This window comes from Palaemon carinicauda, chromosome 27 (assembly GCF_036898095.1).
Source record: "Palaemon carinicauda isolate YSFRI2023 chromosome 27, ASM3689809v2, whole genome shotgun sequence".
NCBI classification, from domain to species: domain Eukaryota; kingdom Metazoa; phylum Arthropoda; class Malacostraca; order Decapoda; family Palaemonidae; genus Palaemon; species Palaemon carinicauda.
In genome coordinates, this window is record NC_090751.1 from 1,738,400 (window position 1) to 1,762,816 (window position 24,417).

General features: G+C 48.4%; 1 protein-coding gene across 1 annotated transcript in view; it reads left to right on the plus strand.

Moving 5' to 3' along the window:
* The window catches only part of LOC137621072 (thioredoxin-dependent peroxide reductase, mitochondrial-like), a 29,348-nt gene that overhangs the window by 805 nt on the left and 4,126 nt on the right, over window positions 1-24,417 (plus strand). The window contains exon 2 of the mRNA XM_068351513.1: window positions 9,798-9,991. Within this exon, the coding sequence (XP_068207614.1) occupies window positions 9,798-9,991 (194 nt within the window). The remainder of the gene's footprint in view (window positions 1-9,797; window positions 9,992-24,417) is intronic.

Here is a 24,417-nt window from a genome sequence, read left to right on the forward strand (position 1 = left end):
AAAACATCAAACTCCTATGTGTTCACTGTTGTAATGTTGCTAATGTTTTTAACATATTTTAATTGTTCATTACTTCTAATATCATTTATCTATTTCCTTTCCTCACTGGGCTATTTAACCCTGTTGGAACCCTTGGGCTAATAGCATCTTGCTTTTCTAATTAGGGTTGTAGCTTTGCTAGTAATAATAATAATAATAATAATACTGCAAAGCGGTACATGTTGACCTGTGCACGCTTACCACATTGATTATCATTTCTTAGGTAATTAAGTTTATTTTGCAGTGAAAATAAGTTTAATTTTGAAAAGAACAGACGTGTTTCCACAGGAAACAAGGTTTTATTTATTTATTTATTTTTTTTTTAGCAGAAAAGCTTTTTCCGTCCGGAACTATAATAAAACCCTAGTATTCTGTTCAAAGTTCAGTACGGTAATTACAATGAATTTTATTCTATGTAATATCCATATTTATTATTATTACTAGTTAAGTTACAACCCTAGCTGGAAAAGCAGGATGTTATAAGTCCAAGCTCTCCAACACGGAAAATAGCCCAGTGAGGAATTGAGACAAGGAAACAGGTAGAATACTTTAGCATGGTTGCACGAATTGTGTTCTTTATTGACGGGTTTATCTTTACTTAGGTGTATAAATGAGTAAGAACACATCGTTTCGAAGTACAAAATCTCCCGCTTGATGACCAAATATGCTGTATTATGGCCCGTTTACATGAGGATAGTTTACTGGTGTCGGAAAACTATCCCCGTGTAAACGTTTACCATCCCCATGCAAACACTTACTGTCCTGGAAAGTTTATTTCCCACTAGTTACTGGAGACAGTGAACTATCCCCGTGTAAACGCTTACTATCCTCATGCAAAGACTTACTATCCTGGAAGTTTACTTGCCACTAGTTACTGGAACTAGTGAACTATCACCGTGTAAACTGGCCTTTAGGTTGGTTTAAGGGGAAATGGGAGGTTTCAATATTTACCTGTTCCATCGTAGGAGTTAAGTGCCGTCAGTGCAACTTATGTTGTGTACTGTAGTAATTGCTTGTGGGTCTTTGCAGTATTCCTTTGACCCCAAGCTGGGTTAGCTGTATTATCTTCTAATAGCCTTCTGGCTAGTACAGTGGTAACGTGATTGCCTAGCATTCGCGTGGCAAGAGACCGATCCCCGCCCAGGACCGTGAATTTAAGCTGTTTACTGGGGAGGCTACTGCTGTGGTAGGGCACCGCAGTGGGTGGTTGGACTTGCCTGGCTGATGTCCTGTTGAGCATCTATTCTGATGGAACTGGAACAGAAACCAGACACCTTAAACCTTTAATTAACCTCCTCTCTTACTTCTCTTCTTCCATGTTGCTGGCCAACCTCTTGTAACTTTTACTTCATAGAATAACTCGAGGGTTATACGCTAAACTCACTTGGTCACTGAATGCCTTCACAGGCCCTAATGCCGGTTTATATAATCTAAATCAATAAATCCAGAATTTTCAATATTAATCTTACCCGATAATCATGTAGCTGTCAACTCCGTTGCCCGACAGAATTCTACGGACGGGATACGTCAGCGATCGCTATACAAGAGGGGGGTGTACTCACCAGCGCCATCTGTGGTCAGGTACTCCAGTACTTCTTGACAACACCACCTCAATTTTTCCTCTGTCGTGCTTCCGGCAAGACCTACATGGATACGCTTATGATTTTGGAGTCTTTGTTCACGGTTTTGGTGAAGTATTGCTCTGAGATTTCAGCTTTCGCTATACAGGAAGCTTTTCCCTTAGCTTAGATAGCTTTTGGATTGATTTTGATTAATGGTATAACGATCTTTGCTTTAATTTGGAATCCCCCCTTGACTGTTCTCTGATTCAAGATGTCCGACCATTCTCAAGCTCCTACCCAAAGACGATGTAGTGTTAGGACTTGTATTAGGCGTCTTCCGAAGGCCTCGGTTGATCCTCACACCGTTTGTTCCGACTGTAGGGGAAAATCCTGTCAGTTGGAAGATCGATGTGAGGAATGTGCCGGGCTTTCGGAATTTGATTTTATTCAATTCCTCAAGTATACGACTAAGTTAGAGAGAGAGAGAGTTAGGAGGAGTTCGGCTTGCTCTTTACTTTATTCCTCCCCCCATGATCCTCAACCTTTTCCTCCCCCTGTAGTGGCTACCCCCGAACCTATTATTAGTGCTCAGCCTGATATGTCGGATGTTTTACGTGCCATTCAGGCTTTAGGTGATAAGGTGGAGTCGGTAGTGAGTGACCACAAGTTTCTCTTGGCAGATGTCAAGGAACTTAAAGTGAAAAGTGCAGTGGGAAGTGGTAGTGCCAGTGCTGTGCCTAGTGTCAGTGTCAGTGTTGCGCATGAGGATACTTCTGTGCGTGCCAGTCGTCCTCCCAGTCCGGGACCTCTTGCAAGCTCCCAAGCCCAGGGGAGAAGCAATGTCGAAGGGCAAAAGGGTTCGGCAGGCCTTGATCGGCGCACAGTAGTATCCTCAGTGGTTGCGGGCGTATCTTATAGAGATCGTCACTTCCACTCTCAGACGATTGAGCCCTTTATATCCTCGTCTGCAGAAGATGTTTCCGGGAGGAAACGCTGGACCCAGGTCTCAAGGCCTCTTAAGCGTAAGGTCCAGACCGCGCGAGTCCAACAGCCCGGGTGTAGCCACTGGGCTAGTTCGGACTCGCCGCAGTCATCGGATGGCTGCACGCCTCCTAAGAGAGGTAAAGCGATGCCTCAACAGACCTCAACTTCTGTTAAAGCTATGCCTCAACAGACCTCAACTTCTGTTGATCCCAAGTTGGCTATGCTGCAGACTATGCAGTCGCAGCTTGCGGTGTTGATGCAGGAGTTTCAGGCAGAGAAGGTTATCACACCTCCTCCTGCGAGCGCTCCCCCACCTCTGCGCAGTCCAGCCTGCCAGACGTATGATGTTGAGGTTCCTCAAGCTACCTCCATGCGTGAGCTGCCGCATTGGGAGTTGCCAGATACCAGCGCTGTGCAGCAACCTCCACTTTCCTTGAGGCAGGAGCCTCTTGCCACGCGGCAACCTCCTCAACACTTGGGGCAGGAGCCTTATGCTTTGCAGCAACCTCCTCTACCCTTGAGGCAGGAGCCTCATGCGTTGCAACCATCCTCGAGGCAGCAACCTCTTGCGGTGCGACAACCTCCACCATCCTTGAGGCAGCAACCTCAACTCTTGCGGCAGCCACCTCCACTTTCCTCGAGGCGAGAACCTCAACTCTCGAGGCAAGCACCTCAACTCTTGAGGCTAGAACCTCAACTCGTGAGACAAGAGCCTCTCTCTGCGCAGCCACCTCAACCCTTAAGGCAAGCGCAACTCTTGAGGCAGGAACCTCATGCTATGAGACAGCCACCTCAACGCATGCAGCAACCACATTCTTCTCAGCTTGAGCCGCTTCCTATTCAACCTGAACCGCAGACTTTGCAGCATGAGCCTCATGCTTTACAGCATTCGCCTCTCACCACGCTTGCTCCTCAGACCCCCGCAGAACCTCCTTCATCCCAGCCTCAGGACTTTGTCATTACCAGCCCTCATCCTCTTCAGCAGAGTCTTGAGGATGAATCCGCTAGTGCGCATGCACCCGTTCTTCAGGATTCAGCCATTCAGCATACTGCTTTATCGTTACCTCTCGCTTCTCAACACTCAGGTGATGAGGTTTCTGAGGATGAAGCGGCTCACCTGGATGATCCTTCATCTGATGTGGAGGAACCCAAGTCATTGCCACCCTCCATTGACTTTCGCAAGGTCCTTACTCTTTTCAGAGAGTTATACCCTGAACACTTTGTTTCTGCTACCCCTCGTTCTCCTCCATCCGAGTTCTCTCTAGGCATGCAACCTGTTAAGTCTGCCTACACTAAGCTTGTCTTTGCTAGATCATCAAAGAGAGCTTTGAGAATGTTAGGGGATTGGTTGCAGTCCAAGCAGCAACTGGGAAAGATGTCTTTTATGTTTCCGCCTCCTAAGCTGGCTTCTAAGGCGGGCGTCTGGTATGCCACGGGAGAGGAACCAGGCTTGGGGGTCCCTGCCTCTGCCCAGGCTGACTTCTCAAGTTTGGTTGACTCTCCACGAAGGTCGGCTATGAGACGCTCTAAGGTCTGCTGGACCTTTTCTGACCTGGACCACTTCTTAAAGGGAGTCTTTCGCGCCTTTGAAATTTTTAATTTCCTCGACTGGTGCCTGGGGGCCTTGAGCAAGAAGACTGCCCCTTCTGACAAAGACTCGGCCATGCTGATCATGTCCTGTATGGACAAAGCAATTCGCGATGGTTCCGGCGAACTTGCCTCTATGTTTGTATCGGGAGTCCTCAAGAAAAGGGAACAACTTTGCTCCTTCCTTTCCACTGGTATCACCTCTTGCCAAAGGTCACAGTTACTTTTTGCTCCTCTTTCTAAGTTCCTGTTTCCTGAGGATCTTATCAAGGAAATGTCTGCGGCTCTTATACAGAAGGATACGCATGACCTCGTGGCCTCTTCAGCACGGAAGGCTAAGGTTGCACCTTCAGTACCAAGAACTTACCGCACCCCAGTGGCTGATACTCCTGCTACCAGATTTATTCCGCCCTTTCGTGGCAGAGCCCCCAGCCGAGGAAGTACCCGCCCAGACGGTCACAGGGGCAGGTCCAAGAAAGGTACCAAGTCTTCGAAAAGCAAACATTGACTCTCCTCCTCTCCAGACAGCCGTAGGAGCCAGACTCAAGACCTTCTGGCAAGCTTGGGAAAGAAGAGGTGCAGACGCCCAGTCTGTCAAGTGGCTAAGGGAGGGTTACAGGATCCCATTCTGCCGCAATCCCCCTCTGACCACTTCTCCCATCAACCTCTCTCCCAACTACAAGGAAAAGGACAAGAGGCTAGCGTTACATCAAGAGGTGTCGCTCCTGTTACAGAAGGAGGCAGTGGTGATAGTCCGGGATCATCAATCCCCGGGCTTTTACAACCGTCTCTTCCTGGTGGCCAAGAAGACAGGAGGTTGGAGACCGGTGCTGGACGTCAGTGCGCTCAATGCTTATGTCACCAAGCAGACGTTCACTATGGAGACGACGAAGTCGGTCCTAGCAGCGGTCAGGCAGGAGGACTGGATGGTCTCGTTGGATCTGAAAGACGCCTACTTTCACGTCCCCATTCATCCAGACTCCCAACCTTTTCTGAGATTCGTTTTTGGAAAGGTTGTGTACCAATTCCAAGCCCTGTGTTTTGGCCTAAGCACGGCACCTATGGTGTTTACGCGACTGATGAGGAATATTGCCAAATTCCTCCACTTGGCGGACATCAGAGCCTCCCTTTATTTAGACGACTGGCTTTTAAGAGCCCCCACAAGTCGTCGCTGTCTGGAGAGTCTCAGATGGACTTTGGACTTGACCAAGGAACTGGGTCTTTTGGTCAACTTAGAGAAGTCCCAGCTTATTCCTTCCCAAACCATCGTTTACCTGGGAATGGAGATTCGGAGTCAAGCTTTTCGGGCTTTTCCGTCGGCCCCAAGAATCAACCAAGCCCTAGAGTGCATCCTGAGCATGCTGAAGAGGAACAGATGCTCGGTGAGACAGTGGATGAGTCTAACAGGGACCCTGTCATCGTTAGCCCTGTTCACCGAGTTAGGGAGACTCCACCTCCGCCCCCTTCAATACCATCTAGCAGCTCACTGGGACAAGAATATGACGCTCGAAGCGGTCTCTATTCCTGTTACCAAAGAGATGAAGACCACTCTCATGTGGTGGAAGAGCAACATCCTTCTCAAGGAGGGTCTCTCGTTAGCTGTTCAGACCCCCAATCTTCATCTCTATTCGGACGCATCAGACTCGGGCTGGGGCGCGACCTTGGACGGACAGGAATGCTCGGGAACATGGAACAAGGAACAGGAAACGCTTCACATCAATTGCAAGGAGTTGTTGGCAGTACATCTGGCCTTAATGAACTTCAAGTCCCTCCTGCTAAGCAAGGTGGTGGAGGTGAACTCCGACAACACCACAGCCTTGGCGTACATCTCCAAGCAGGGAGGGACTCATTCGAAGAAGCTGTACGAGATAGCAAGGGACCTCCTCATTTGGTCAAGAAGTCGAAACCTCACGCTGGTAACGAGATTCATTCAAGGCAATATGAATGTCTCGGCAGATCGCCTCAGCAGGAAGGGTCAAGTCATCCCCACAGAATGGACCCTTCACAAGAACGTGTGCAACAGGCTTTGGGCCTTGTGGGGTCAGCCAACGATAGATCTGTTCGCTACCTCGATGACCAAGAGGCTCCCATTGTACTGTTCCCCAATCCCAGACCCGGCAGCAGTTCACGTGGATGCTTTTCTGCTGGATTGGTCCCACCTCGATCTATATGCATTCCCGCCGTTCAAGATCATCAACAGAGTTATTCAGAAGTTCGTCTCTCACGAAGGGACACGGCTGACGTTGGTTGCTCCCCTTTGGCCTGCAAGAGAATGGTTCACAGAGGTACTGCAATGGCTGGTCGACGTTCCCAGGACTCTCCCTCTAAGAGTGGACCTTCTACGTCAACCTCACGTAAAGAAGGTACACCCAAGCCTCCACGCTCTTCGTCTGACTGCCTTCAGACTATCGAAAGACTCTCTAGAGCTAGAGGCTTTTCGAAGGAGGCAGCCAGAGCGATTGCCAGAGCAAGGAGGATATCCACTCGCAGAGTCTATCAATCCAAGTGGGAAGTCTTCCGAAGCTGGTGCAGAGCCAATGCAGTTTCCTCTACCAGTACCTCTGTAACCCAAGTTGCTGACTTCCTGTTGCATCTCAGGAATGTTAGATCTCTTTCGGCTCCTACGATAAAAGGGTACAGAAGTATGTTGGCAACAGTTTTCCGCCACAGAGGCTTGGATCTTTCCTCCAACAAAGATCTACAGGACATCCTTAAGTCTTTCGAGACCTCTAAAGAACGTCGCTTGTCCACTCCAGGCTGGAATCTAGACGTAGTCTTAAGGTTCCTTATGTCTCCTAGATTTGAACCTCTCCAGTCAGCCTCTTTCAAAGACCTTACTCTCAAAACTCTTTTCCTCGTCTGCCTTGCAACAGCCAAAAGAGTTAGTGAGGTTCACGCCTTCAGCAGGAACATAGGATTCACATCCGAAACAGCTACATGTTCCTTACAGCTCGGGTTTTTGGCAAAAAATGAACTTCCTTCACGTCCTTGGCCTAGGTCGTTCGAAATTCCTAGCCTTTCCAACATGGTGGGTAACGAGCTAGAGAGAGTTCTTTGCCCTGTCAGAGCTCTAAAGTACTATCTTAAAAGGTCAAAACCTATACGAGGACAATCAGAGGCCTTATGGTGTGCCATTAAGAAACCTTCGATGCCTATGTCCAAGAACGCAGTTTCGTATTACATAAGGCTTCTGATTAGAGAAGCTCATTCTCACATGAAGGATGAAGACCTTGCTTTGCTGAAGGTAAGGACACACGAAGTGAGAGCTGTGGCTACTTCGATGGCCTTCAAACAGAACCGTTCTCTGCAGAGTATTATGGATGCAACCTATTGGAGGAGCAAGTCAGTGTTTGCATCATTCTATCTCAAAGATGTCCAGTCTCTTTACGAGAACTGCTACACCCTGGGACCATTCGTAGCAGCGAGTGCAGTAGTAGGTGAGGGCTCAGCCACTACATTCCCTTAATCCCATAACCTTTTTTAACCTTTCTCTTGAATGCTTTTATTGTTGTTTTTGGGTTGTTACGGTAGGCTAAGAAGCCTTCCGCATCCTAGTTGATTTGGCGGGTGGTCAATTCTTTCTTGAGAAGCGCCTAGGTTAGAGGTTGTGTAGAGGTCCTTTAGTATGGGTTGCAGCCCTTTATACTTCAGCACCTTAGAGTTGTTCAGCCTCCTAAGAGGAACGCTGCGCTCAGTAAGGAAGACGAACTTATTAAAGGCAGAGTAATGGTTCAAGTCGACTTCCTTACCAGGTACTTATAATTTCATTGTTATTTTGAATAACTGATAATATGAAATACGGGATACTTAGCTTCTTGATTAACTTGTACACTGGTTTTCACCCACCCCCCTGGGTGTGAATCAGCTACATGATTATCGGGTAAGATTAATATTGAAAAATGTTATTTTCATTAGTAAAATAATTTTTTGAATATACTTACCCGATAATCATGATTTAATTGACCCACCCTTCCTCCCCATAGAGAACCAGTGGACCGAGGAAAAAATTGAGGTGGTGTTGTCAAGAAGTACTGGAGTACCTGACCACAGATGGCGCTGGTGAGTACACCCCCCTCTTGTATAGCGATCGCTGGCGTATCCCGTCCGTAGAATTCTGTCGGGCAACGGAGTTGACAGCTACATGATTATCGGGTAAGTATATTCAAAAATTTATTTTACTAATGAAAATAACATTTTACCAAGTCCAGCCCACATGTAATAATTTGCCGTAAGCTGTGCCGTGCATCAATGTCTCATTGTGAGCATATTCCCTTACAAAACATTTTGGAATAAATGGCTAAGCCTACAATCTCGTTACGACTGAGTCGCTGGTGACAGCTACCATAGAGAGTGCAGTAGACCCTTCAGCCGTTGATGAAAAATGTTTTGATTTATCAAACTTAAGCAATACAGTAGAGTATATAAAGTTTATGGAGGATTCAAGTGTTATAGTTTTGGAAGGGAAGCTCCTCTTCACAGTGAGATAGGAAAATTGGTTATGCTGATAGTAATCACAACTGCCAACGAAGTTGGAAGGAGTTTAAGTTTTAGCTCCTGGTTGTGTGTGTGTGTGAACAGCTTACTGGCCACAATTTTAATCGTATAATAATGAAACTTACAGGGATTAACTATCATGTAAAAGCTGGAAATAGTTAAATTTTGGAAGGTCAAGGTCACTGTCAAGCAAAATGTCCAATTCACGTGATCAGCCATGAGTTTGGACATCGTTTTCACAGATTGCAAACTTGGTCCATATTTGAGTGTATGAAAATCCACACCAATTAATACATGTTCAGGTCAAAGGTCAAGGTCGAGCAAAAGGTCTAGGAATAACTATCGCGGTAGAGATCTACGCTTTACTAAGTGCCCCTCTAGTTGATATCTTTGATGGGTAACTCTGCTGTCAAACCTTTCCATCTGTAATACAAAATTTTATTTAAATTTGCATATGGAAATTGCTGCTGGCTTTGAATTCAAGGGAAAGATAAGATTATTGCCGTTGCATATCCTGTTATTGGGACAACCTAATTCTGCATTCAGACCAGTGAGACCATTCTTCCCAGCACCTTCAGGTCTTAGCATGAAAAGTCTCATTGGTAAAAGTATATTTCTAATACAGACTTCAACCTGCCTCTAGCATCTACTAAATTCTTGCCTATTTTGGACACATTCTTAACCCTTTTACCCCCAAAGGACGTACTGGTACGTTTCACAAAAGCCAACCCTTTACCCCCATGGACGTACCGCTATGTCCTTGCAAAAAAATGCTATAAAATTTTTTTCATATTTTTGAAAAATTTTTGAGAAAATTCAAGCATTTTCCAAGAGAATGAGACCAACCTGACCTCTCTATGACAAAAATTAAGGCTATTAGAGCAATTAAAAAAAAAAAATACTGCCAAATGTGTTGGGAAAAAAATAACCCCCTGGGGGTTAAGGGTTGGAAATTTCCAAATAGCCTGGGGGTAAAAGGGTTAAGCAATAACCTATTTGTTACAGATGTTGCGTAACTGAGTAATTAATTATAATGCTATGAATTACTGTACTGTAACTGTAATTAACAATATTTATGGCCATTTTAAGTTTCATTTGGAAACCTGTTAACCTTACGCTCTCTGTCAACAGGCTACTCGCGCTAGTGTGTCAACTGGTGGGTTATGGCGTCATCTTTCCACATCAAATCAACGTTTGGCAGCTGCAGTCACTCAGGCAGCTCCTTCGTTTAAAGCAGAGGCCGTTGTAGATGGACAGTTCAAGGAAATAAAGCTTGATGATTTCAAAGGAAAATACCTTGTTCTCTTCTTCTATCCCCTAGATTTGTAAGTAATTTACAGAGCAAATTTTCTTGAATCAAATTATCAATACTGTTAACCCTTTTACCCCCCTCCCCAGGGTATTTGGAAATTTCCAACCCTTAACCCCCAGGGGTTATTTTTTTTTCAAGCACATTTTGCAGTATATTTTTTTAAAATTGCTCTATCAGCCTTAATTTTTGTCATAGAGAGGTCAGGTTGGTCTCATTCTCTTGGAAAATGCCTGAAGTTTATAAAAAAAATTATCAATAATATGCAAAAAAATGTTTAAATAGCATTGTTTTGCAAGGACGTACCTGTACGTCCATGGGGGTAAAGGGATGAGTTTTGTGAAACGTACCAGTACGTCCTTTGGGGGTAAAAGGGTTAAGTAGAATAAATTTTCTACATTAAATATGAAGTATATTATATTTTATGTGAGTTAATTGTGATAATTGTAAGTACATGTATTCCTTGATTAATTATGATATCTGCTTTGTTATTGGAGAGGCGTACATAGTATTTTTATACAGTCATATACAGATTTTGTAATTTCTATGCATGTAACTTATGCTACTGCTATGATTTGAATTCTTCTTAAGTTGCTTTATCTATAGTAGACGAGATGAATATTTGTTCCGTAACCGAAATACAAACCATGCTATTTACAGAGGGTTTACCTTTTAGCGCAGCTGAAATGGCGAGCCATTAGATTTTAACATGGGTGTATTACCCCCGCGCTAGTTAGCGGGGGGGTAGGGGAGTGGTAGCTAGCTACCCCTCCCCCCCCCTCACACATAGATGAATGCTCACTTTCACTTTTGGCTCGGACTGTGACAGACGTCTCTGTCTTGGTCCTCTCTTGGCAGCCATTGTTTGTTTTGTCTTTACTTAATCGCTTACTTTTCTTTTACTCTATATATATGTAAACATGTTTTCATGTTTGTATATATATATTTGAGTATAGAAATCAGTAAGTTTCCTTTTCAGAGTTGTGTGTGTAGTGTACGATATATACGTGGAGTCCTCGGCAGTTAGGCCACCACGGCGTAATTTTATGGGTGGCGATCGAGTTTGACTTATGTCTTTCTCTCTCTCTCTCTCTCTTGAGGTCGTTCACCCTTTTACTACGTGTTACTACGCCCTTGTAGCTTCCTTTCCGTGTGGGGGGGGTTGCTACGCCGTACGTTTGTCTCAATTAGTTTATGAAACTAATTGTAGTTGTTTTCTTTCAGCTTGTAGAACGATTCCTTTCGGGGTTTTCGTTCTTTCTTTAGTGTTCATTCATTTTTAAATTACATAATTACATAGTTACATAATTATAATTGTTATAATTCTGTTTTGGTTACAGCTCTCCTTCCGTGAGTGTAAGTGGTTGTGAGGGCACGTGCCTGTTGTGTAATTCTTGTTTCCTTTCCCTCGGGATTCCTCTTCGGAGCCTTCCCGGGGGAATGAATGTGTACTAATGTTTTTTGTTTTTTTTACAGTTACCGATCTAGTTCGTTTCTGTAATATGGCAACGGTGTGAGCTGTCTTGTTGAGTCCTGGGGATTCGGCTGTTGCTGCCTCCCCCCTTGTATTTTCGTCAGGGGCGTGTCTCCTTCTACTGGAAGTACGCCCGTGACGACGGACAGCTCTCCAGTTCATTTTAGAACTCTCAGGAGGCTTGCCTCCTTGGGCGGGTAACTTTCCTTCCGAGGGAAGTTTTTCCTGTCCAGGCTTGAGTTTTTCCCCTTTTGGGGGGTTCCTCTCTTGCCTTTTTTTCGTGCGACTATGCTCTTGGTGCTGAGCGATCACACCTGCAGTTTCGCTCAAGGGGCTGGGCAACTGCAGGAGCTCCTCTTCGGAGGATTGCTCCTTTTAGGTCACTGGCTGACCAGTCTCTTCTACGAAGTGTTTCTCTTTCGTTCGCGAGAGAGTACACTCATAGAGACTCCTCTTCGGAGGATTCTTCTGTTGCTGTTGCTGTTGGCCTCCCTCGCCGTAAGGTCCACCGTCCGCCTCGTCGTAAGGGCCTCTCATCTCCCTATAAGGGTGCTAGAGGCGCCTTTTTGAATCTCCGTTTGCAGCCTACAACTCCTTTTTCTTGATCTTCCGCCTTGGTGCAGATGGACAGCAGTCTGATCTCGTCTTCCGACGGGCAACGGTCTTCCCGACGGACTACGGTCTTCCGACGGACATCAGTCTCCCGGCGGACAGACAACGGTCTTCCGACGGACATCAGTCTCCCGGCGGACAACGATCCCTTCGGGGCAAAGGGTTGCCTCCCACGGGGGTTCTTCCCTTGCGTGTCAGGGTTCCCCTGCGCGCCCTTCTGCTGTGTTCTCTCCTGCTCCTGCTCATCAGCGCTCTCCTGTTCGTCAGCGCTCTCATGATGATCATCCCTGCTGTTCCTATTGGTTCCTGTTACGCGCCCACGTTCGCCCTCGCGATCTAAAACTTCGGTTCAGGTCGGGGTCAAGGACTCTTCTTCTATGCGCAGGCTTCCACGCGTTGCCTTCTGCTCGTCAGCGATCATCAGCTCGCCAGCGATCACCTGTCTCTCGGCGATCTCCGGATCGCCCGCGTGAGTTACAGCCGGCACGCCAACGTTCTCCAACACTTCTGAAGGAACATGGTTCGCCAGCTACTAGCTCACCTGCGCATGCTGCTCACCATCGCGCGATCGCCCACCTGCGGAAGCTGCTCGCCATCGCCCACCTGCGGATGCTGCTCGCCATCGCGCGACCCTCAACTGCGGATGCTGCTCGCCATCGTGCGATCGCCCACCTGCGGATGCTGCTCGCCATCGCGCGATCGCCCACCTGCGGATGCTGCTCGCCATCGCGCGATCGCCCACCTGCGGATGCTGCTCGCCATCGCGCGACCGCCCACCTGCGGATGCTGATCGTCGTCGCGCGACCGCACACCTGCGGATGCTGATCACCATCGTGCGACCGTCCACCTGCGCATGCTGATCGCCATCGCGCGACCCTGCGCATGCTGATCACCATCGCGCGACCCTGCGCATGCTGATCACCATCGCGCGATCGCCCACCTGCACATGCTGCTCGCGATCGCTCACCTTCGCATGCTGCTCTCCATCGCACGATCGCTCACCTGCGCATGCTGCTCGCCATCGCGTCGGCATGCCACAACGCGCCATCGCCAACCTGCGCGTTAGCGCTCACCAGCTCACCACCGATCGCCTGTTGATCCATATCGCCAGCGGTCTTCCTCGCCCACGCGGCAGCGCGTTTCCTCGCCATCGCGCTAACGCTTGCGTTCGCCGCCTCGGACTCGCGCTGATTCACCTGCCCACCCTCGCGACCGCTCGCCTGCGCGCCCGCGCGACCGTTCGCCTGCGCGCCCGCGCGACCGTTCGCCCGCGCGCCCGCGCGACCGTTCGCCTGCGCACCCGCGCGACCGTTCGCCTGCGCGCCCACACGCCCACGTGCCTGCACGTCTACGCTCATGCGCGTCCGTGCCCATGCTCTCCAATGTTCGCCCGCGCGCGAACCAACGGTTTTCCATCGCGCGGACGGACGGTGTTCCGTCGCGCGGACGGACGGTGTTCCGTCGCGCGAACCGACGGTGTTCCGTCGCGCGAACGCCGGCTTATTTCTTGCAGTATCCATTGCTCGTCTATGGGTTATCGCTCGCCGACCACCAGCTCTCGCCCTTCCTACCACGCTCGCCCTCCTTCTGCGCTCCTTCGCTCACCTTCGTTTGCGTTCCTGCGTTAACGCGCATGGGCGCTTCCACGTTCGCCCACGCGCAAATCTTTGTTTTCAATATTAAACTTACCCGATAATCATGTAGCTGTCAACTCCGTTGCCCGACAGAATTCTATGGAGGGATACGCCAGCTATCACAATACTAGAAGGGGGTGTACTTACCAGCGCCACCTGTGGCCAGGTACTATAGTACTTCTTGTTGACACCTCCTCAATTTTTCCTCTGTCGTGCTTCCGGCAAGACGTTCTGGGATACGCTTATGTTCTTGGAGTATTTTCACGACTTTGGTGAAGTATTTCTCTTTGATTTCGGCTGTCGCTTTACTGGAAACTTCTATATTAGCTTAGTTAGCTTTTGGAATTAATTTGATTAATTATGGTGACGAAGAGAGTATGAACTCTCTTTCACCTTTAAATGGCCGACCCTTCCCTTAGACGGAAGTGTTGGTGTCTAAGAGAGTATAGACTCTCTTTCTTAATTTTGCTTAACAAAAGTTATAGATTTATTTTATATCTCTCCGCCTCTTATAGGCCTCTTCGATTAACTTCCTTTTATTATAAACTTATTAAAATTAATTTTTATATTTGTTTATATTCGACCTTCCTAATAGTAGGCGGTCTTTTCTTGGTACCGAAGTTAATTAACATTGAGCCCGTCATTTCGGTTTTACCTGTTAACATATTATGCTATTTTAATGTCTTTGAAAGAATTTCTTTGATAGTCTAGTACTGTTTTCAAAGTTGAACTAACGTTTTGTTTTGTCTCTGCAGTTGTTGACGTTCAGAACGTTCAACTTGCGCTCTATCGTTACGATAGAGAAAGAATTTTCACGGTTTCACGTTGCAGTAAGAGTAACCGTGTCTAGCGTTTTGTTCATTCTTTCTTAACTTATTGGTTTTTATCCTAATAAAGGAACTTTTCATTTTGGGAAATATTTCAGTTTTTTCCTTTAACAATATTATGTTTTAACGATATATATGATTGGGCTCTTCTCTCAGATTCTAAGTCAAGAGAGAGAGAGAGAGAGAGAGATAGAGACGGAGGGAGAAAGAGGAGGATAAACGTTTCATTCAAGCGAGTAACGTTGTTATCGTTTTTGCTCTTCTCCCTAGTCTCTTTAGGGGAAGAAGGTAAACGTTTCTAGAGTGATCTAGTGTTTAGTCTCTTTCCAGCCACTGAATCATCTATCTTTCATTAGATTTTTCTGTTACATTGTAATTCTGTTTTCGCAATTACTAACTTTTGAGAAAGGATAGAATTGCGTGTTTCAGGTACAAACCACTTAAAGTTTCGAGTTCAGTGAAATAAGTGCAAACAGAAAATCAAAGTGATAAGTGATTAGCGCAAAGTGTGTCAGTGTTGTGCGTGAGGGTACTTCTGTGCGCGCCAGTCGTCCTCCCAGTCCGGGACCTCTTGCAAGCTCCCAAGCCCAGGGGAGAAGCAATGTCGAAGGACAAAAGGGTTCAGCAGGCCTTGATCGGCGCACAGAAGTATCCTCGGTGGTTGTGGGCGTGTCTTACCGAGACCGTCACTCCCACCCGCAGACGATTGAGCCCTTATTTTGCTCGTCTGCAGAAGAAATTTAGGGGAGAAAACGCTGGTCTCAGGTCTCAAGACCTCTTAAACGTAAAGTCCAGACCTATGCCAGACGTACGAAGTTAGAGTTCAACAACCCGGATGCAGTCATTGGGTTAGCTCTGACTCTCCTCAGTCATCAGTTGAATGCACTCCGCCTAAGAGGAGTAAGGTTCTGCCGCAACAGATCTCTGCTGTTAAGGCTTTACCTCAGCAGACCTTAGTGTCTGCCGACCCCAAGTTGACTCTACTGCAGTCCATGCAGTCACAACTTTCGGTCTTGATGCGTGAGTGTCGGGCTGAGAAGGTTGCGCCTCCGCCTGCGCTCGCTCCGCCTGCGCTCGCTCCGCCTGCGCTCGCTCCGCCTGCGCTCGCTCCGCCTGCGCTCCCTCCGCTTGCGCTCGCTCCGCCTGCGCTCGCTCCGCCTGACCGCAGTACCACCTGCCAGGCGTACGATGTTGAGCCACGTTATGAGTTTACTGATCCCAGTGGTGTGCAGCTCCCTCCGCCTTCCTTAAGGCAACCTCAGCAATGGGAACAGGAGGCTTATACCTCTCTTCCTCCGCTTCCACTTGCTGTTCCACCAGTGAAGCAACACTCGCTTGAGGTACAACCTCTCCCATCCATGAGTCAGTCTCCTCAGCTCTCGCTGCAGCGAGCTCAACCCTCCTCAAGGCAAGCACCTTAACACCTTAGCCTTGCGCCTCAGGAGCCTCAACTTGCGAGATTTTTACTGCGTTCTGCGCAGCCACTACCTTTTCGCTCTCAGCTCACACCGCAGGAACCTCAACTCGTTCCTCAGGAACTTGCTACTGCGCATCCGCCAACCACTCAGCAAGCGCAACCCTTGAGTTCAGCCACTCATGCCAGGAGTCAGCCTCCTCCACCCATGCGCCTACCTTCTGCTACTTCCTTTGATCAGCCTTTGCAGACTGAGCCTCAGGTGTTCCCTCAACAGAGTCTTGAAGAGGAAACCACAACTATTGTTGTTCCAGCTCGTTCTGACTCTGCTGTTCAGCATACCTTACCTCCATTTTCAAACCTTATGATAATGGAGGTTATTTGTATTACTTATAAAAATATATTTGTATTCCTTGCAATATATTTTTAACAATATCGCAAAATATGGCAAAAATATGAATCATGAGTTATGAATGTAAGGTAAATATTATGTTGATATTAAAACCCCATGCAAGCATGCATAAAGCACTCTAGCACTGGTCATGGAATTTCTGAGAAATGTTAAACGCCATGCACACGCTCTGCTTACCTTACAGCATGCTCTACATACAGCATGCTCTGCTTACAGCATGCTCTGCATACTACATGCTCTGCATACAGCATGCTCTGCATTCAGCATGCTCTGCATACAACATGCTCTACATACAGCATGCTCTGCATACAACATGCTCTGCATACAGCATGCTCTGCATTCAGCATGCTCTGCATACAACATGCTCTGCATACAGCATGCTCTGCATTCAGCATGCTCTGCATACAACATGCTCCTCATACAGCATGCTCTGCATACAGCATACTCTGCATACAACATGCTCTGCATACCTTACCGCATGCTTCTCAGTCACACATCTTTGGTTGTTGCCAACTCACTAGACTGTCAAGCAGTTTCATAACGTTGCCTTCTAGTCTGCTGCTTTTGCACCAGTGAACCCTCACTGAGAGAACTTAGCTTTTCTAGGATATGGTCCCTGTAGATGAGAAAGTTCTTTTCTCCCTCCTTCTGATGTTCCCTTGAGGACTCTGTCATTTGGAGGGAGCCTTTAGCTGCATAGCCTCCTATGGACTTTTATTTAAGCATAACATGCTTCCAGGGAAGGTAATGGTTCCACTTCAGTCGCTAATCCCGTCTGTTACCACACCTGCTCCCATAGACCTTGAGCTGTGTTACAAGACATGCAGTCCAAGCTTAGTCCTTGTTAGAGGATTTTTTGTTTACGGAGTCAATGTGTCACGGGGAAGACGTTCAACAACCAACAGAAGTGACTTGTTGTGACGCAGTGCGGCAACCTCAGCAACCCGATAAGGAGTTGTCTGTACGACCCAGACAGTCTAGACAGATTCGGGTTGTCACTGTACTTCCTCGCTTGCCCATGATTGACAGTTCACAGACTGTGCAGCAGTACCATGATCTTGTGTCCGGCTCCGTCAGACGACTGGCTTTTAAGAGCTCCCACAAGTCGTCGCTGTCTGGAGATTTTCAAATGGACTATGGATCTGACCAAGGAACTGGGCCTCCTGGTCAATTTTGAGGAGTCTCAGCTCGTTCCATCCCAGACCATTGTCTCCTTGGGTATGGATCTTCAGAGTCGAGCTTTTCGGACTTTTCCGTCGGCCCCAAGGATCTTCCAAGCCCTAGAATGCATCCAGAGCATGCTGAGAAGGAACCGATGCTCAGTCAGGTAGTAGATGAGTCTAACAGGGACACTTTCATCGCTGGCCCTGTTCATCGTGTTAGGGAGACTCCTCCTCCCCCCCCTTCAGTATCATCTAGCTGCTCACTGGATAAAGGACATGACGCTAGAGACGGTCTCAGTTCCTGTTTCCGAAGAGAGGAGGTCTTCTCTCGCATGGTGTAAGAACAGCTTTCTTCTCAAGGAAGTCTACCTTTGGCTGTTCAGAAACACGACCGCCGTCTCCTCTCGGACGCATCAGACACGGGCTGGGGTGCGACTTTGGACGGACAAGAATGCTCGGGAACATGGAATCAGGAGCAAAGGACACTTCACATCAATTGCAAGGAGTTGTTGGCGGTTATTCTGGCCTTGATAAACTTCAAGTCCCTCCAGCTTAACAAAGTGGTGGAGGTGGACTCTGACAACACCACAGCCCTGGCTTACATCTTCAAGCAGGGAGGGACTCTTTCGTGGAAGTTGTTCTAGATCGCAAGGGACCTACTCATCTGGTCTAAAGATCGAAAGCTAACTGGTAACGAGGTTCATTCAGGGCGGTATGAATGTCATGGCAGATCACCTCAGACGGAAGGGTCAGGTCATCCCCACAGAGTGGACCCTTCTCAAGAATGTTTGCAGCAGACTTTGGGCCCTGTGGGGTCAGCCAACCATAGATCTGTTCACTACCTCGATAACCTAGAGACTCCTGTTGTATTGTTCTCCGATTCCAGACCCAGCAGCAGTTCACGTGGATGCTTTTCTGCTGGATTGGTTCCATCTCGACCTGTATGCATTCCCGCCGTTCAAGATTGTCAACAGGGTACTTCAGAAGTTCTCCTCTCACAAAGGGACACGGCTGACGTTGGTTGGCTCCGCTCTGGCCCGCGAGAGAATTGTTCTTAGAGGTACTGGTCGACATTCCCAGGACTCTTCCTCTAGGAGTGAACCTTCTAAGTCTACCTCACGTAAAGAAGGTACACCCAATCCTCCACGCTCTTCGTCTGACTGCCTTCAGACTTTCGAAAGACTCTCAAGAGCTAGGGGCTTTTCGAAGGAGGCAGCCAGAGCGATTGCCAAGCAAGGAGAACATCCACTCTCAGAATCTATCAGTCTCAAGGGGAAGTCTTCCGTAGCTGGTACAAGACCAATGCAGTTTCCTCAACCAGTACCACTGTAACCCAGATTGCTGACTTCCTGTTATATCTAAGGAAAGTAAGATCCCTTTCAGCTCCTACGATCAAGGGTTACAGAAGTATGTTGGCAGCGGTTTTCCGCCACAGAGGCTTGGATCTTTCCACCAACAAAGATCTACAGGACCTCCCTAGGTCTTTTGAGACCTCAAAGGAACGTCGGTTGTCCACTCCAGGCTGGAATCTAGACGTGGTCCTAAGGTTCCTTATGTCATCAAGATTTGAACCTCTCCAATCAGCCTCTTTTTAGGACCTCACATTAAAAACTCTTTTCCTCGTGTGCTTGACAACAGCTAAAAGAGTAAGTGAGATCCACGCCTTCAGCAGGATCATTGTTTTCACATCTGAAACGGCTACATGTTCCTTGCAGCTCGGTTTTTGCTAAACGAGCTTCCTTCACGTCCTTGGCCTAAGTCGTTCGAGATCCCAAGCCTGTCCAACTTGGTGGGGAATGATCTGAAGAGAGTACTTTGCCCAGTTAGAGCTCTTAGGTACTATCTAAAAAGGTCTTAACCTTTACAAGGACAATCAGAAGCCTTATAGTGTGCTATCAAGAAACCTTCTTTTCCAAGTTCTAAGAACTCAGTTTCTTACTATTCAGGCTTCTGATTAGAGAAACACATTCTCATCTGAAGGAAGAAGACCTTGCTTTGCTGAAGGTAAGGACACATGAAGTGGGAGCTGTGGCTACTTCAGTGGCCTTCAAACAGAGCCATTCTCTGCAGAGTGTTATGGATGCAACCTATTGGAGAAGCAAGTCAGTGTTCGCATCATTCTATCTCAAAGATGTCCAGTCTCTTTACGAGTACTGCTACACCCTGGGACCATTCGTAGCAACGAATGCAGTAGTAGGCGAGGGCTCAGCCACTACATTCCCATAATCCCATAACCTTTTAACCTTTCTCTTGAATACTTTTTATGGGTTGTACGGTTGGCTAAGAAGCCTTCCACATCCTTGTTGATTTGGCGGGTGGTCAATTCTTTCTTGAGAAGCGCCGAGGTTAAAGGTTGTGATGAGGTCCTTTAGTATGGGTTGCAGCCCTGTATACTTTAGCACCTTTGAGTTGATTCAGCCTCCCAAGAGGAACGCTGCGCTCAGTAAGGAAGACGATCTTATTAAAGGCAGAGTAACGGTTCAAGTCGACTTCCTTACCAGGTACTTATTATTTCATTGTTATTGTGGATAACTGATTATATGAAATACGGGATACTTAGCTATCCTTTAGTCTTGTACACTGGTTTTTTCACCCACCCCCCTGGGTGTGAATCAGCTACATGATTATCGGGTAAGTTTAATATTGAAAAATGTTATTTTTATTAGTAAAATAAATTTTTGAATATACTTACCCGATAATCATGATTTAATCGACCCTCCCTTCCTCCCCATAGAGAACCAGTGGACCGAGGAAAAATTGAGGAGGTGTCAACAAGAAGTACTATAGTACCTGGCCACAGGTGGCGCTGGTAAGTACACCCCCTTCTAGTATTGTGATAGCTGGCGTATCCCTCCATAGAATTCTGTCGGGCAACGGAGTTGACAGCTACATGATTATCGGGTAAGTATATTCAAAAATTTATTTTACTAATAAAAATAACATAATTACCGTCGCGCGAGCTCCAGGGCGATTGCGACCACTATTCCCAATGGGGTTTTCGCAGCATGGCCAGCCTGGCGAGTTCTTCTGGAGCGTATTTCCAGAACACGGCCTCACCCTGTAAACGCAGAGCATGGCACTTGCAGGAATAGGAGAAACTTCAGGGAGATCTGAGCAACACTCCTCTTTCCTGAACCTGGGTTAGCCCTTCCCCGTCATTCCCTGGAAGGATTTTTGGCGGGGGGGCTTTCCGTTCGAGATTTCTCCATCGGACAAGGGGTGACTGCTTACCCCTTCCTCTGGGGGCTTACCTGGTCCTTTCCCTCCTCGGTTACGGCCCGAGGTTTGGTTCAAGGAAGCTACAGGAAGATCATGGGTACTTTCCTCCTCTCGAGCTCAGGCACCTTGGCCTTTCGTCGTTAAGTATCTAACTTGCAGACAAGCTCGATGTTGTACCATCTGGACGCGCTGACTGAGGGCTTCCTTCGGGTGTCTCATCTGTGGAGGTCGACGACCTCAGACACCCTTCCATCCTTGAGAAGAGTTTGTTTGTGCCCAAGGACAGAGACTTAGACAGCGGCTGTGCGGAGGAAATCGACTTCCGTTTTCACTCCTCCAAGGCGCTTTCTTCCAGACTCTGCAGGGCTCCAGCGCCCTTTTCTTTCAACCACGTCGGCCTAAGTTATCGGCTACGACAACTGGGACAAGGTGTCCAATTGCAGTTTCCTCCTGTCAGGAACAGATGGCACGGGAGGCTCCCCCGGGGGGGCATAGTCCTAAAAGGAGCGGCAGAGTTCACGAACTCTAGGATTGCAGGTTTTTCGCTGGGAGGATGCTTAAGGTTACTCATCCGAATGACAGCTTCCCGATGCCCATTCCCGCACAATCTCTGTGATCAGCCAAGGATATCGCGCCTGCCGTCTCTGTCAGCGAATTCAGTGTCTCTGAACCTCTATGCCATAGCGTCAGCAAGAGTTGCCCGGTTGGGCAGAATGATCCATACCTTAGGCGAAGGTATTCCATAGGATCATCGACGGCTTCACCCCCGGCCTCTTCAGTCGATCCTTTCTTGTAAGGAAGGATCTGAGAGGGGATGTCCGTAGTCGACCTCTCAGCCCTGATCAAGGTTGTCGAACAAACTTCGGCCAGCGTAGACCAGCAGAATCGATCAGACTGGTAACGAGGCGACAGGACTCCTTAAACCCTGGATCGGAAGGACGGGTACTTTCAGTTTCCATTCCATCCATCTTCCAGGGAGCTCGTCGAATTCAGCCTAGACTGCAAGTATTCCTGCTTATGATGCAGTGTGGCTATCCCGCTGTGGCATAGCAGGTTTTTTTTTCCCCAGAGAACTCTCCCTGCCTTCCTCATGGCCGCTCAGGTGCAGGCTTCCGCCTCCTCTGCTGTTTGGAGGGCTGGTCAACTCCGGTAGGCTTGGGTTCGACCTTCTTCAGCGCCGGGACAAGCTTCCGGATGCTTACCATGAGTGTGGGCTCATGGTATTTTGCTTGGAGCCTTCTCTTCCTCTGCCTCAACATCTGGAGTATCTGGCCATGATATTGAGTCAACGGCCTTACCACGTTGGAAACCCCGCTTCTCGTCCGTCCAGCGGGGTTAAGCAACGTCGGTTCTGGTCGGTACTTGGATGGGTGACCACCTGGGGACGCCAGATTCTGTTACCACATCCTCCGAGCCTTCCTTTCAGTTGACTGTGGCAAGACTGAGGAGAGTCGCAGTACCTGTTCTCAGTCAAGCAGAGCTTTCAGCCCTACCTTGGAACGTTTCCTAGTTCTCCTTTCCTCATTGACCCGTCTATAGTCCGAACGGTCGCCTCAGGATGAGTTCCATGTGGGGCGGTCCAAGTTCCAGTGGCTTCAGGCAATGTTTAACCGGACTTCCTGGCCCCTATGGGACCAGCGGAACTATTAGACCTGCAATGGGTGTTGACCTATGGAGCCTCTTGATGGTAGTGGATATTCTCGTCCTTTCCCCACATTCTTGATGCTGTTCTCGGACTCGTCAAAGGAAAGGGGGGGGGGCATGTTCCGGTCCAGGCCTATGGTCAAGACCTGAAGGATACCTCTCCATCATTCAGGCAGGCTTAGGGGCCTTAGTCTGGCCCCTCTACAGATCCTACAGCTCCTGCCGAGTCGCCCCGTGCGCGTCGACTTCATGATTCTGGCGTATTCTAACCAGCAGGGGACGCATTTTCACACCTTCACATCTTGCAGTAGATACCGGGATGATTGAAATTCTCTCAATACCACCATCGGCTCTCTCATTCCAGGCAGGGGAATGTTCTCCCCGACTATCCGAGCAGAGCCTCGTAGAGAGAGTGTACCTGGGGGTCTTTGACCTTGGGTAACCAGCAAGTCCTGGTCTAGGGGACCTGATCGCGACAGCTTGGAACCTCAAGCTTCCGCTGTTCTTCCCCCCAGTCTCAGACCCCGAGACTCTGGCAAGATGCATTCCGGTGATGGTGGGACAACTTCGACGCCTGCGTCTTCCCTCCTTTTTGTCTGTGGACAATGGGTCTCAACAAGACCAGGTTGTCTGTCAACCTATCAATGGGAGAGCTCCACTGGGACTATGCGCAGAACGGTTTCTGGACCCTCTGCTTCCCCTGACGGAACTCCCGGGAGAGCTTCTCCCACGGCGCAGACTACTCAAGCAACCACACTGCGACATCTCTCCCGAACCGGGGCGTCGCCTCGGCTTCATGCCTGGAGACACTACGCCTCCTCCTCAAGAAGAGACAACCCGTTACAGTCGCGGTAAGGAGGTCGCGTCATCTGCGATAGTCATCCACAGGGGTCTTCCAGGCAAAGTGAAGAGTCTAAGGTGGTTGGTGCCGTGGGAGATATACCTCTTCCCTTGAGGCCTCTTCTCCAGCAATAACGGTCTTATTGCCTTTCGGCGGGAGGAAACTCCTTTCCGCTCTCGGCAGTGAAGCCTGTCGCTCAGCCTTTCCCTGACCTTCAGGCTTAAAGGAATAACTTTTTCCTGCCCGCTGGATCTATCCTCGCTCATGCGAAGCTACGATCGTCCCTGCCCTAGTCGGAGGAAGACCTCCAACTTGGAGCATGGCTCGGACTTTTAGTCCTTTAAGAGATCTTCTCAAGACCCTTTACGACAGGCCTCGGATTGTATTCCGCCTTGGGTCTCCTGCTCACTCTGGCCACTGCCAGTGTGTAAGCAATCTTCTTGGTCTCTTACGACTCCCCCCTTTCTAAGGAAGAGGGGAAGGCAACATTCAGGTTCTCTCCTGAGTTGTTGGCTAGACTCAGAATCTGGGGGTCCCGGCCCTTCTGTCCAATTCATTCAAGATTTCGAGTCTCCATTGTGTATCTGATGTCCCAAGACCTTCTCTTTCTTGCCAGTAAAGGAATCGAGAGGTTAGTGCTGGGAACAGCTGCAGTTTGTCCTCAGTTGCAGCCGATTTGGGAGCACAAGGAGGACACGGGGGAGAGTCACCAGTATACCTCTTCAGCCCGGACTCAAGGACATTCATCTCGACCTGTCTCCAGACCCTCCTCCGTCACGTCGCCCTACAGCACGATGTTGGATACATCGCAACGTCCCTCGCCTTCGAGTAATACTACTCTGTGACGCAGGTGCTACAAGCTGGAGTCTGGAAGCGTCTAATGACCTTCGCAGCCCGCTTCCTGCAGGGCGTGACCCACAGGAGTCTCGATACGTTTTCTATCGCTCTGTGGTGGCTACACAACAGCTGGTCTAACCTCAGGCTCCTTTTTGGACAGGTAGCAGAAGGTTGAGGGCATTGTTATCAGGTTTTAGTCTGCATGAACGAAAGAAGTATGTCTGGCTCTTATTTCTTTCTTCATCATCCCCTCTACGGGGAAGCAGCATCCTGGTCTCTGCATAGCTGACCTCGAACCTCTGCAGGTAAACCATGCTTCCTTGTGTTCCGAGTATTAAGTCAATACTGTCGCGTCCCCCATACCC